General features: G+C 47.1%; 1 protein-coding gene across 1 annotated transcript; it reads right to left on the bottom strand.

The window, feature by feature from the left end:
- Positions 1-450: 450 nt before the first annotated feature.
- On the bottom strand, positions 451-14,252 carry CTSE (cathepsin E). Its single transcript, XM_058538159.1, has 9 exons — positions 14,087-14,252; positions 13,276-13,432; positions 12,686-12,803; positions 11,584-11,702; positions 6,127-6,326; positions 4,403-4,525; positions 3,149-3,290; positions 2,947-3,045; positions 451-1,213 (listed from the first exon to the last, which is right to left on the bottom strand). The coding sequence occupies exons 1-9, from the start codon at positions 14,152-14,154 to the stop codon at positions 1,049-1,051; spliced, it is 1,191 nt and encodes a 396-aa protein (XP_058394142.1). The 5' UTR covers positions 14,155-14,252; the 3' UTR covers positions 451-1,048.
- Positions 14,253-14,617: the final 365 nt, after the last annotated feature.

Below are 14,617 nucleotides of genomic sequence, written 5' to 3'. Positions count from 1 at the left end.
TTCCAGCTAACAAACACAGGAGGAAAAATAGAATTAGAAAAATCCCTGTTTCGCAACCCCTAATGACAGCGTGGGTCTAAGCAACGCTCATCACTGGCTGTGGAAACATTTGGGTCAGATCCTGAAGGGAAGCCTGTCACTTCCCTTCAGGATGAGGCTGACAACTCCAGAACCCTCTCACCAGTCCCAACACGACAAACAGAGAGGACCAGGTCATCTGCCACCTGACGGGACACAATGGGATGCACCCAAAACCATCTAGGAAATATTCTTGCCACAAAATCAGAGTTCTGGATCTAACTACCACTTTACAGGAAAGATGGGCTCAGAGAATCATGTTACGCGACACCTTTGGATTTCAACCAGCAAAATTCAGAGTGTGGTAAATGCTACAGATGAAAAGAGACATGAGACATTTTAAATAAATGCAATTTGTGGACTTTGTTTGAATCCTGATACAAACGAATCAACTGTAAAAATGAGCAAACATTTATGAGATAATAGGGAACATTCAAACACTGACTGCATATTTAAGAATATTAGAAGGATTTATGGACAAACCCTTGATGTGATGATTTATGATATGATGCTAAGGATTTGCTTCAAAATAATCCAGGCACGTGGGGCTGGAGCGAGGAGAGGTGTAGAGCAGATAAAACAGGCCTGGCCACGTCTGGGTGGGTTCTGAAAGCTGGGTGGGGTGCACAGGGATTTATTGTTCTAGAATCTCTGCTTGTGCACGTTTGGAGATTTCCATAATAAAATATTAGCCAAAACCCATAAAAGGTATGGGCATACAACTTAATTCTTCCATCATGATGGTGGTGGAGGTGGTATGTATGTTGGTATGTGTAAAGTATGTGTGAGTATGTGTGAGAGTGTGTGTGTTCTCATGCTCTGTTTGGTCCTAATTCCAGTTGCAGCTTTGGGACAATTATATCCGATTGAAAAAGACGATTTGACAGCTGTGAAGAATGCCACAACCTAACAGGCCCAGCTGGATTTCCAAGGGGTGTCAGGCAGGCAGGCACAGACACAAGGCCCCTACTTAGGGGACTGCTGGCGCCAGCCCCACAAGGTTATTCCCACGGTCAAAGACAGAGTAAAACTGTCTAATGAAGACATCGCCCAGGATCCAGAGAGGCCCAGCTGGAGGCTGGATGTCAAGACCTTGAAAGCCACTGCTGCAGAACTTCATTCCATCCACGAAGTCCTAGGGTTGGAAAGAAGAATGTAAGTTACACAGAGGGGAAGAAGGAAGTGGTGCTGCCTAGAGGCTGTACTGTGTGGTGGTGGTGGCTATACCGAATGATCTTGGACAGCTGTTCACAATTTTGGATGATTGGTTCTTCCTCCCACTTCACACACCTCTACCTGTCTACTCAACAAAGTGTTTGCACAATTTCATATATGCGCATCTGGGCTTCTAGGTTCTACGATTTTGAGAATCGCTCATCTATTATACAGCCCCATCCCCCACCACCATGTTACAATTGGGAAAACTGAAGCCTTGTTGCATGGCTGGACGAGCAAAAGGTTTGGCATTAGAAGATCTTGGCTTCAATTCTGATTTCTCCAGTTTCTTGAGAAACTCAACTCAATTTTGTTAAGGGAGAGAAATTGTTCTATAAGTGGCTAGCCACTGCTATTTTCTTGTTGGTGTTCTGGGAAGAGTCATTTGAGTGGCTCCTTTTAGGTGTGAGGCAAGTAGGCACCGTTGTTCCATGAGAAGAGTGTAACCTCCCTCAACCTTATGTTTTAGTTTGGCAAACTTGGGGTCTAACAGGCACGTGTGGTCTTTCTAAGACCATTTGAAATTTGAGGTTGCCGGGAAAATTTGCAGAGGGCTTAAAGAGCCTTCTTGAGAGAAAGGGGTAAAAATGCAAAGTCGTTACAGCATTCTTGGTGGACTGAGGTGGCCCTGACCGAAATCTGCCGGCAGAAAAGGACACTGGCACCATATTGGGCACAGGGAAGGGTGTGGGGTGAGCAGGACTCGCAGAGCATGAAAGTGGGAGCGTGTGGGTGCTGGGCTGGTGAAGGTGTACAGACTGGTGAACTTGGCACAGGTGAAATGTCTAGCTTGTCCTCGGTATGGTGTTCACAGTGGCAGCTTCAGAATTCCCTTTTTGGAAGAGCTTAAGGGACTTGACATGAAGCTGTGTTTTAAAGCAAAACCTCTGTTTTCACTTGCATTGTCTGTTTCTAGTTGGCGGCTTTGGGAAGGGGTTAATGTAGATCGAGGTGTGGGGGTAGGTAAATCCCCAATGCCCGCGGTCCACACCTTAGCGCCTCCATTCTGGCACAGTCACCTTGACGCTGTGAGTGACTCTGGGGGTAAGTTAGTGCATTCAAGTGTGTTGCCAAAGAGCAGTGATACTGCAAATTCGGGCCAACTGTGGTGTGAAGTGATCATAGGTTTCCAAAACATCCAGGAGTTCCCTTTCTACCTCTCCCTCCAGACTTAACGAATCTACTGCAACAAGACATTTTCTTGTTTGAGGAGAATGTGAATTTGAATGTTAGAAGATAAAAACCTTATTCTGTAACCCCTCTCCCCAAGCAGCTCATATCTTGAATCATTTAACTCTCTGAGTCTCAATATCCTCATCTGTTAAACGGGACAGTAACATTCCCAGTCTGACTTGATAGTTGAGAGGATTAAACTTTGTCAGTTGCAAAGTCCTACACGACAATGTCAGAAAACCTCAGTCAATGGCTTGTCCAAGGTTTGCTGCTGCTTCGTGGCTGAACAGGGGATGGCAGAACATGGCGGACCACGGGCAGCTGCATCCCTCCCAGAGGGAAGGCCACTTCAGTGCAGGATAAGATGGGAGGGGGGCTTGGGGTAAACGCAGCCTGAGTGCAGGCGACTGTTGGAAAAGGGGAAGTGGCAGGCGGGTAGGGGTGGCCCTGTGATTTGCAGAATTAGGGAACAGTTCTTACCAGCAGGGTGTAGGCAGTTGGTTGGAGGGTGTAGGGAATTCCATTGATGGTGAAGGTGACATCCGGCATGACATTGAGGTTGACACACTCCACAGCATACTAAAACACAGCACGGAGGATCCAGTTAGAGTCCTCGCATCTCCCAAGAGAAGGCCTAGCTCCCCTGCTCCCACCTGGTCCCCACCCCCCGGCAGGCACTCACTTCTCCATCCACGGGCTCTGCCCCAATGGCCTCCTGCAGCTGCTTGATCTTGTCCGAGGGGCCTGTGATGAGGGAGGTCCCTGTGTCCACAATGGCCTGGCAGCCCTCGGAGCAGAACATCACGGTGCCCCCCACCTGGATTCTGAAGGCAAAGGAAGCATTGTCAGCCCCCTGCCTCTCCCGTCCCACTTCCTCCCAGCCCGAGGCTTCCCCGGGCTCCCAGCAGCTCCCACTGTCTGCTGGGCTCTCTAACATGTTCAAGCACATTAATGATTTCCATTTTGGTCTCCCTCACCACATGTGTTTCTCAATTTTTTTTTGACTGAGATCCATAGTGAGAAATACACTTCTTCACCCAGCGTATACACACACATGCAAAAATTAAAAATTTCATGAAACAATGCTTCACCTTAATATGTGAAGCGCATGCTGATATTTTCTATTTTCTTCCATTTCACTCAAAACTATAGGTCTTCTCCTAAAATGATGTCATGACCCATAAATGGGTAAATCCCTACAGTTTGAAAAACGCTCGGTAGACAGTGAACATTGGAGGCGTTTTTGCTCTTGTATCCCTAGTGCCCAGCCCACGCCTGGCCCCTTGCAGGAACGTCTTCTTGGCTGAATTGAAACTTGAATTACATGTCTTTGAGTTCCTGCCTTGTGTAGCTAGCCCAGTGGCAGGCATCTAGCCCCACTTCCCCAGTGCTCCATGTCTCTGTCTCTCTCTCTGTACATATTCATCAAGGCTCAGCCAACGCCATTCCTCCCTGAAACCCTTGAGGAGGTCTTAGATAGAAGCTGTCTTGCCCATCTGCTGTGCCACTTTGGTGGCCCACCTCACGGAACCCCGACCACCTTCCACTTACATGGTAGTAGTTTGTGTGTATGTCTCATCTTCTGTACTTGCTTCGCGAAGACAAAATCTGAGTCCAGCTCACTTTTGCACCCCCACGTCACTCAGCCTTAGCCTTGTGAATTAATTAGTGTTGAATGAACAACGAGTAGTTGACTGCGTGAGTGTTTGTCTGTCGAATTGAGGGTGCACCACATGTACAAGGAAGGAAGCTGAGAGGTGGAACCGCATGCCTGCCGCCCTGCTTACTGAGGCCGCTTCCCGCCCTTCTGCTCAGCGGCTCCACACCTCACACAGCAAGATCCCGGCTGTGGGATAACTCAGTGTGAATCCCACTTGAGTTACGCCTGTTCTGAGTTCTTCCCTCAGACCACAGCCGCTTTGTGGAGGATACTCACGCGTCCAGTGCAATCTGCCAGTAGCCTTGCTTGGTGACCGGAACCCAGTTCAGACTCCCAGAGAAGTGGGAGTGGTCATAGCCCCCGAAAATCAGCTCGCTCCCCGCACCGCCTTCTGGGTCACTACATGGGAAGAAAGGCCGATTGTCAAGGAAGGCACCTAACAGGATTCTGGGGAAATAGGACATAAAACTGATTCATTTTCAGAGGAAAAGGATCAGAAAAATATGAAACGTTGGGTACTGCAAGGCAGGACAGTAAAGGGGAAGGGAGCCGGATGTCTGTGGGCGTCTGAGGAAACCGGTTTTAGAGAGGCGAGGGGGAAAGAACTAACTGTTGATGGCCTATATGCAAGGCACTGGCTAGGAATTTTACCTGCCTAATCTTACTTAATTCTTCCATCAACCTAGTGTCATCCTCAACCTAGGGAGATGAAGCAACCTAAGTGGTAGGATTTAAATCCAGGTCAACCTGACTGCAAAGCCTTTGTTGTTTCCCATCACAACTCACGTCTTCCCAGGCTGGAAGGGAGCAGGAAGCTGTGAGGGGGCAAGTGGAGGGGTCCGGACAACCTGCCCTCTTACTCACTCGCCCGGGGCCTGGTCCCACTGCAGCCACACTAGCGAGGAAGCAGTGTCATAGAGGAAATTCAAGACTCACCACATGGGAGAGGAGAATGAGGGAAATGGGCTTCTTATGCTAAAACAGGGTAACCTCAGGCCAAGTCTCACTGGGAATGAGTCAGAGAGGTATGAAATCTCCTTCCTGTGTAGGAGGAGGGTGGGATGACCCTCCCAGGACTCCAGGCAAGAGTGCCCAGAGGCAGGCAAGCCTCAAGACCTTTTCCAACTACAGCACGCAATTTTTTTAATTGTATAAATTGGTAAAATACACATAACATAATATTTACCATCTTAACCATTTTTAAGTGTACAGTTCAGTAGTATTAAGCATATTCATATTGTTGTGTAACCAGTCTCCAGAACCATTTTACCCTGTGAAACCAAAACTCTATACGCATTCAATAACTTCCCCTTTCCCCCTCCTCCAGCCCCTGGCACCCACCGTTCTACTCTCTGTCTCTGTGAACTTGACTACTCTAGTACCTCATATAAGTGAAATCAGACGGTATTTGTCTTTTTGTGACAGCCTTGTTTCACTCAACATAATGTCCTCAAGGTTCAGCCATGTGTAGCATGTGTTAGAATCTCCCTCCTTTTCAAGACTGAGTAATATTCTACTGTATATGTATGTATATTTTGTTTATCCATCCATTAACATGCAATTATTTTATTGTCAGCTTACTTTTAAATTTTTTTCCTGTCTCCCCCCGCCCCGCCCTGGAATTAAGCTTCTTGAAGGCAGGGGCTATCTTTCTTGTTTCACTGTGCTACCAGTGCCTAGCAGCATGCTCAGTACATAACAGGGGCTCGAGAAGTATTTGTTCACTGCATAAATGGACATCCGATTCCAGAGATTCCTTAAATTAGTCCAACGTGGCACAGTTTACAAAGTGCTTCGCCCAGCGACTTTATGAGGCAAACCCCATTTCTTCAATATTCAGAGAGGTTAAGCGTTTTGCCCAAGATCACACAGCTGGTCAAAGGCCAAGCAAGAGATCCACCCCTGTGTGTGACTGCTAAGTCTCGTGCTCTTTCAGCTGCATCATGTTGTCTCCCTGTAGTCATAACTGACCTCAACCTGGCAGGCTTGACGGGCCTTACCTGCTCATGTAGACAGAAAACATGGGCACCTCCACCAGGTTCTGGGCCATCATGCTGTCAAACACTGGAGTCACCCCTCCCACAGCCAAGGACGGGTATCCCAGGCCCAGAATTCCATCAAACTCTGCATCCACAAAGGTCTGGCCAGGCTCTGTGACGCTCTCTCCAAATTGTTGGCCGACTACAGTCAGTCCTTCCACCTGGTGGGAGAAAGCCCGAAGGAAAATTGCGCCGGACATCTTTGGCAAAGGGTCTCAGATTCCCGGATTCTTCCTCTGGCTTGAATCTAATTCTTCCCCTACTCAACTTTCCTCGATGAAACGGGCACAATGAATTTTGCCATATTCCCACCCACTTAAATTTTTTTTTTTTTTTTTGCTGAGGAAGATTAGCCCTGAGCTAACAGCTGTGCCCATCTTCCTCTATTTTGTATGTGGGACACCGTCACAGCATGGCTTGATGAGTGGTGAGTAGGTCCACGCTTGGGATCGGAACCTGTGAACCTTGGGTGGCTGAAGCGGCGTGTGCAAACTTAATTAACCACTACGCCATGGGCCAGCCCCCACTTAATTCTTTTATGTTAACTTTTTTATTGCAGTATAATACAGAAATCATAAGTGTACTGCTCACTGAGTTTTCACAAACTGCACACAGCCATGTAAGCAAGCTCTCAAACCTAGAAAGAGGACATTCAAGCCCCCAGAAGCCCCTCCCTGCGCCCTGCCAATCCTTGCAGTCCTCCAGAGTAATCAGTCTCCTGACTGCCAACAGCGTTACTAGCTTTGCTGTTTTTGAATTTTATATAAGTGGAATCATACAGTATGAATTCTTTTGTATCTGGCTTCTGTCACTCAATGTTATGGTTACTGCATGGTGTTTCAATTTGTTCGTTAGGATTCCATGGGATGAATATATCGTCATTATTTATCCATTCTACCACTGATGGATATTTGGGTTGTTTCCTATCTTTGACTTTTGCTAATAGTGCTGCTTGAACATGCCTCTTGGTGAACACATGTACATGTTTCTGCTGGATGGATGTGCCTAGGAATAAAATTGCTAGATCGTAGGGTATGCAAATGTTTCGCTTGAGTAAATACTGACAAAGAGTTTTCCAAAGTGATGGTACCAATTGATGTTTTCAGTACCAACGTTTTGCGAGCTCCAGTTGATCCACATCCTCACCAACACTGAGTATTGCCTATCTTTTCCATTTTAGTCTGCTAGTGGACATGCGGTGGGTTACACTGTGATTTTAGTTTGTATTTCCTGATGAGTAATGAAAGTGAATATTTAGATACCCCCTTTTGTGAAGCGGGTTGTCTGCATTTTTTCTACTGACTGGCGGGAGTTCTGTATTGTGGAATCAAGTCCTTGTTGGATATATGTATTACAAATAACTTCTCCCAAACTGTGGCTGGTGTTTTTACTTCTCAACAGTGTTTTTTCATGAACAGAAGATGTGAATATCAATGTAGTCAAATACATCCATTTTTTCCCTTATAATTAGTGGTTTTTGTAACTTGTTTCAGAAATTTTTGCCTACCTTAAGGTTATGAAGACATTTTTCTATGTTTTCTTCTAAAAGTTTTATTGCTTTACTTTTCACATTTATATCTATAATCTATCTGAAGTTCGGTAATGTGTGAGGTAGGAGTCAACATTCTTTTCCTTTTTTACTATATGGATATCCAAATGACCTAGTACCACTTAAATACACCATCATTTCTTCCACTGCACTGCAGTGTAAGTCAGGTGACTGTGTGAGTAGTTTCTGAATTTTCTCTTCTGTTCCATTTGTCTATTTACTTATCCTGTGCCAATACCACGCTATCTAAATTACTATAGCTTTATAACATCTTAATATTTAGCAGTGTTTTCCTTCATCTAAATAATTTTAGAATTAGCTTGTCATATAAATTTTAGAATTTTAGAATTAGCTAATAAAAATTGCTGTTATTTTGATTGAGGTAACATTGAATCTATAGATTGATTTGGAAAAATTTGACTTATTTATAATACTGAGTCCTGAGCATGGTTTATCTTTCACTTTGTGTAAATCTTCCTTAATTTCACTCAATAATGTTTTGCAGTTTTTAGAGTCAAGTCTTGCACATTTTTTGTTAAATTTACTTCTAGGTATTTGATTTTTTTTTTTTAAGTGAACTTTTTTTTTTTTTTAATACTTTCCATGGAATGTATTTCTTTTTTTTTTTTTTTTGAGGAAGATTGGCCCTGAGCTAACATCTGTTGCCAATCTTCCTGCTTTTTTCCTTTTTTCTCCCCAAAGCCCCAGTAGATAGCTGTATGTCATAGTTGTACATCCTTCTAGTTGCTGTATGTGGGACGCTGCCTCAGCATGGCCTGAGGTGTGGTGAGTAGGTCCGCGTCCAGGACCCGAACCGGTGAGCCCAGGCTGCTGAAGCAGAGCGTGTGCACTTAACTGCTACATCACTGGGCCAGCCCCCACGTATTAGATGTTTTTGGTGTTATTACAAATAATGTCATTAAAAATCTATTTTCCATTTGTTTTTCCTCATATATAGAGGTTCAAAAGATTTTTGTGTGTTGATCTAGTATCTGGCAACCTTGCTAAATTCACTTATTAACCCCAATAGTTTGTCTGTAGATATTTTTGGATTTTCTACATATATAATCTTGTCATATGTGAATAATGACCGTGTTATTTCTTCCTTTAAAATCCTAAAGCCCTTAATTTCTTTTTTCTTGCCTTATTGCACTGAGGGTGAGCATCCTTGTCTCATTCTTGTTCTCAGGGAAAAGGCTAAGTGACTAAGTATGAAGTTCGCTGTGGGCTTCTTTGTAGATATTTTTTATCAGATTAAGGAAGTTACTTTGCATTCCTAGTTTTCTAAGAGTTTTTTTAAGCCATGAGTAGGTGTTGAATTTTATCAATAGAGATGACTATACAGTTTTCTCCTCTTACTGTCTCTGGTGATAAATTCCTGCAAAAAAACAACTCTTGATTGGGATGTCTTATCCTTTTATTTATCACAAGATTTTATTTGCTAATATTTTGTTTAGAATTTTGCATCTACATTCACAAGAAAGAGATTGGTCTGTAATTTTCATTTTTTATAATGTCCTTTTCAAATTTGTTGTTAAATTTATGCTGGCCACATAAAATGAGTTATGAAGTATTCCTTCTTTATCAATTATCTGGAAGAGTTTGTGAAGGATTGGTGCTATTTCTTCCTTAAATGTTTGGAAGAATTTACCAGTGCTACCTGGACCCAGAGTTTTCTTTGTGGAAAGGTTTTTAATAATGGAGTCAATACATAAATAGATATTGGAGTCTTCATAGTTTCTAATTTTTTCTTGTGTCAGTTTTGCCATGCTGTATTTCTCAAAGCATTTGCCAATTTTTAAAAAAATTGTCAAATTTATCAATGTAAAATTATTCTTAGGGCCGGCCTTGTGGTATAGTGGTTAAGTTTGCACGCTCCACTTTGACGGCCCAGGGTTCATGGGTTCAGATCCCAGGCGCGGACATACTCACTACACATCAGCCATGCTGTGGCAGGCATCCCACATGTAAAATAGAGGAAGATGGGCACAGATGTTAGCTCAGGGCCAATCTTCCTCAGCAAAAAGTAAAATAAAAAAATTCTTCTTGATATCCTCTTATCATTTTAGTCTCTGCAGGGTCTTCAGTAATGTATCATTTTTCATTTCTAATGTTAAGTTGTATTTTTTTTCTTTTTTCTTGATTAGTTTGCTAGCAGTTTACCAATTTTATCAATCTTTGTAAGGAGTTAATTCTTGGCTTTGTTGATTTTCTCTATTGTGCGACTTTTCTATTTTATCGATGTCCTATTCTGGTATGTATTATTTCCTTCCTTCTACTTTCTTTGGGTTTGATTTGCTGTTGTTTATTTGTGCTTTGCTTGTTTTCTTGTTGTTTATTTGTTGCTTGAAATAGACGCTTAGATCATTGACTTTCGGCTTTTCTAGTCTATGCAGTCCAGGCTGTTGTTGTCTCCTAAGGACTGCAGTAACTGCCTCCACAAATTTTGGCACATCATATCTTCATTATCTGTGTCAGTCAGGGTTTGATAAGAGAAGCAGAGCCATTAGGAGCTATATATGAAAAGGATTGTATTCCAGACAGTTGACTATATGCATCTGTAGGTGCTGGGTGAACAGTGCCTGTGGGGATGCTGCTTCTGTCCTGGTGCGGCAGCCTGGAGTCTGCAGTTTTGGCAGTCAGCAAGGGAAGACAGGCGCCAAGTGGGAGAAGAGGGTGAATTGGAACTTCGAGGTTGAGGGTGGACTGGAACCCTCACTGTCCTCTCACTGCCTCTAAGCCTCAGTGACAGGGTGTTCTGAAGCACAAGTTGACACTGTTTGTCACAGAGTTAAACGTGCAGCTAGCCTGCGAGCCAGGAAACCTGAAGGAGGAACCAGCTGCAGCCGGAGTGGCTGTGGGCTTGGCTGCCGCCCCACACCGCCTGGGTGAGCTAGCAGATGAGCAGCAAGCTAAAGGCTATGATTCCCCTTTCCATGCCAATTTCAGTCCCTTCTCTGCTTCCCAGAGGTAATGATGATGCTCAGTCTGGGATGTAGCCTTCTAAATTATTTGTACTTGGACATATGTTCTAATAGAAAATACAGTATGTTGTTTATCTGTATGTGACATTTTTACAGAGATGGTGTGTGTTTTGCTCCTAGCATTTTTCCAGTCAATAATATGTCCTACTCCACCCACTTTAAAGGGATGTCGATGAAGCCTGGGCCCTGCTGGCCTTAGGACCACCCCAAAACTGGAACGATGCTCATCAGGAGTGGGTCAGCCTCTGTTTCCCCAATGGCCTGGGCATGCACTGCTGCCCATAAACCTGGAGGGGCAGGACCGGGGCTCTCCTGCTTCCCTGTCCCCGCACTGGCCGGGTTTCCACAGCTGTAGGACCCAGAGGACCTGTGGTCAGAGGGAGGTTAAGGAGAAGCGCGCTAGCTCCACCCCGAGCGCAGTGCTCACCTTGGGCCTCTGTTTTGACAACTGGGATTCCCGTTGTCTCTGTGATTGGCCCCCACCTCCTACCTTGTCGCCTTATTTCCATAACTGAGTTCCCACCTTGACCCCTGCCTTGGACTTCTTTATCCTTCAAGATGGAGGCCCGGTGCTGTTTCCTCAGTGCTCCTGGGGCCTGGAGAGCCAGCTGTGAACCTCGCCACCAGGATTGCAGCCCTGTGCACCATTTCCCTGTGCGAGTTCCCCTTGCTGCCTCCCTAGGACCAGCACACTGAGCAGACTGACCCGCTGCCACCGCCTCAGGCAGGGAGTGCTACCAGGCCTCCCCCTTTCCCTAGAAGCCGGCTCCTTGTTGCTACCTCTTCCTAATGCAGATCTGAAACCACTCCTCTAAGAGCTCTCAACAATGTTCTGTCTCCCAAGTCTCTGACCAAGAGAGAAAAAAATGAAAGAATCGTACTCACAGAGACTTGGTCGGCTCCGATGATTCCGGACAAGCTCCCAGTCCCATACTGAATGGAGAAGCGACTCCCCACCACGCTGTAGGTGCTGGACTGGGAGGGGTAGAACCTGGTGTGTGTCTCTGGAAAGCAAGGATGCTGCTCACGCCTGGGCCTTCAGCTCACTGCCTTCATCCCTGCCCAACATCCAGAGACGCAGCGTCGCTTCCCTCAACTCCCAGCCTTGAGTGGGGGCTTCTGGAAAGGTAGATCACGGCCCTCCCTATCGGGCTACTACATTCCTCTCTAGCCATATGTGGTGGCCTAACCGGGGACTAAAGAGTTGTCCCTGGGCAAGCACGACTGCCCACAGTGACCGCATGAGGCATACCAAGATAAGTGCCACGTTTCAGGCGCCAGCCACAGTCTCTGCCAACCAGTGTGGGTCAGAGCCTGGCCTTCAAAAGAAACTCAGGAATAAACAGTTGCCATCCAAGGAAATTACTCTCAACTCCTCGCCTAACCTGTGGACACCTAGTCTTGGGGTTTCCTGAGACATTCTGTCTCCAGAACTTGTCCTGCATAGACTAAGGCATCTTTCCTTAGCTCTTCCTTTTCCAATCTTCACAAACACCTCTGAGTTACGTCTGGCCAAAGGGACCCACCCATACATTGTGCTCCACCAGCCCCACCTCTGATATTCTGGGAGGTAGGCCACTAAGCCTCCTTGAAGCAGGTGAACGGTGCACTAGAACCCCACCCACGTACCTGCCCAGGAATAGCCATCTGAATGGAACTTTCCCCTGCATTCTTTTGGGTGTTCCAAGGGGAGTGAGTCATCATGTAGTCTAAGATTTGTATTTTTGACGGCTGAGTTTCCCCCTATTAATTCTAGTTAGTATGAAAGTTGCTAGCTTGGATAGCAGTCAAATTTTGGCTCTCTCCCAGGCCCAGCCCTGTTTCCGCTGTAGGCAGTCCCAGGGCAGACTCAGAGGTGGAGGGGGAAGCTGGTGTGGCAAGGCTGGCCAGTTTCTGGAGCCCAAGCCCCCCGCCCCCAGAGTGCCAGGCCCTGGCTCCCAAGACTGGCCCCCAGCCATTTCCCGCTAGGGCTCTTGGCCCCACTTACTGCAGGCCGAGCTGGTGCAGTACACAGAGGGGACCCAGAGGTTGGAGGAGCCAGTGTCAAATATGACGGTGAAGTTCTGCGGTGGGGAACCAATGGAGATAGTGCCAAAGTATTCCATCTACAGGTCAGGGAGGGAAGGGAGCAGAGCATGGGTGGTAGGGCGGGCTAAGGGTGCTCACCAGGGGACTCAGGGAGAGCTCCCTGGGGACAGAGCCTGGGCTAGCACAGACTGGAGCTTACAGAGCATGGAAAGTGGCAATAAAAGGTAAGAGAAGCAGAAGAAGGGCCACAAGGGAGTAAATCAAATCAAGCCCCTGCGGCCTTGTTAGCGTCCACTTATGTTATCCTGATTCTCATAATAACACTGTGAGCAAGGCAGAGGAGGCAGTAATGCCTCTGTTATGCAATCAGGGAATGGGGGCTGGGAGAGGTTAAGTCATTTGCCCGAGGACACACAGCTGAGAGCAGAAGCAGGGTCCTTCCTTCTGGGATGCTTGCCCTTTCCTCCCCCAGAGAGTGCTACACATTCAGGCACTGGCTATGCCCCAGGCCGAGCCTTCCTCCCTAGTCCCTGCCCCAGGATGCCTCACATCCAAGTAGTTGATGAGGGGCTCATTGGCACTCTGGTCCATCGTGCAGGACTCAGTGAACTGGATCATGTCAAAATTCTTGGATTTCCAGAACTCAGAGAGCTGGCCCCGTGCCCGCAGCTTCTTCCGGAGGGACGGATGCCTCCTGAGTGGCACCCTGAGGACAAAGCCCATGTGAGGAGGAGATGCATTTCTGCCTCCCTCTGACCCTCCCCTCTTCCCACTCCATTTTTCCAGAGATTAACTAGGGAATTACAGGAAGGGATGTGCAAGTGCATGCCAGGGTTTGGTCAGAATCAGCGCCCTCTCAGCCCCCAGCCTGTCCAGTCTTGTCTCTGCCCCTGTAGACTCTTAGAATCTTAGACATGAAATGCCATCCCTCCCGAAGATGGGCTCTTTGAGATCTTGCAGGAGAACGGAGGGTATGGGATGGTCTGCAGTTTTCCATGAACCTCAGGTGGGGCTGATTTAAAGGGACAGAAAAACTCCTGGGGGCAGCCATGGTCAGTCCCTTGGGCAAGTACTCAGGTCCTTGGGGCTACAAGCCACAGCTGCAGGCTCCTACTCTTTCCAACATGAAAAAGTCCCCGGGGCTTGGGCAGGCAGCTCCAACAAAGGTGGAGGCAGAGGGATGGCCTGTCGTGGGCTGGAGATTGAGGCCATACTCAAGGCGGCCACGTGGTAAACCTTTCCCAAGCCCTCAGGTTCTTTTCCTCTTCATTTCCCCGTCAGCTTTCCTCTCCCAGAGCAGCCCTAAGCTTGAAGACAGAGCACTGCCCAGCTGGACACGGTACAGAGGACATGGCCTCACCTGTGGAGTGCTCCTTGGGCCTGCCCCAGGTCCAGGAGCACCAGCAGCAACAGAACGAGCCTCTTCATTGTGGGCGCAACCAGCAGCTTCGTCGTCGCTCTGCTGCGGACTTCCTTGCGCCTTCCTTTCTCCTGTCCCACAGGGCAGTGGGAACCCAATCTCCCTCACTCTCAGACCTGCCCTGCCCAGCCCAGTCTGAGGACCCAACGATAAGGCCCTGGAGTCAACAGCCAGGCCCAGAGTAAACACAGCATGTGTAATAGGGCGTTCCCTCTCTACCCCTCGGCTCCTTTCCCTCCTGCAAGGGGGTGTGGGTCTGAGTGGGACCTGGAGGTCTAGGCATCCTTGCAGGTCAGAAGGTAGTCCAAGGCTCAGCTTCTCCCAGAGCCTTTGTTGCCCTACCCCGACCCCAAGAAATGCTGTATTAATTAATGGAGAGAGCAACGTGCTCCTGGACACTGGGAACCACGCTACTGACTTGTTACCACCAGCGGTCTGACTGAAGACTCCTGAGGGGCGGAAGCTCAGTTG

Source organism: Diceros bicornis, chromosome 4 (assembly GCF_020826845.1).
Source record: "Diceros bicornis minor isolate mBicDic1 chromosome 4, mDicBic1.mat.cur, whole genome shotgun sequence".
NCBI lineage: Eukaryota > Metazoa > Chordata > Mammalia > Perissodactyla > Rhinocerotidae > Diceros > Diceros bicornis.
Note: the sequence above shows the minus strand (reverse complement) of the source record. Positions and strands in the feature narration are given on the sequence as shown.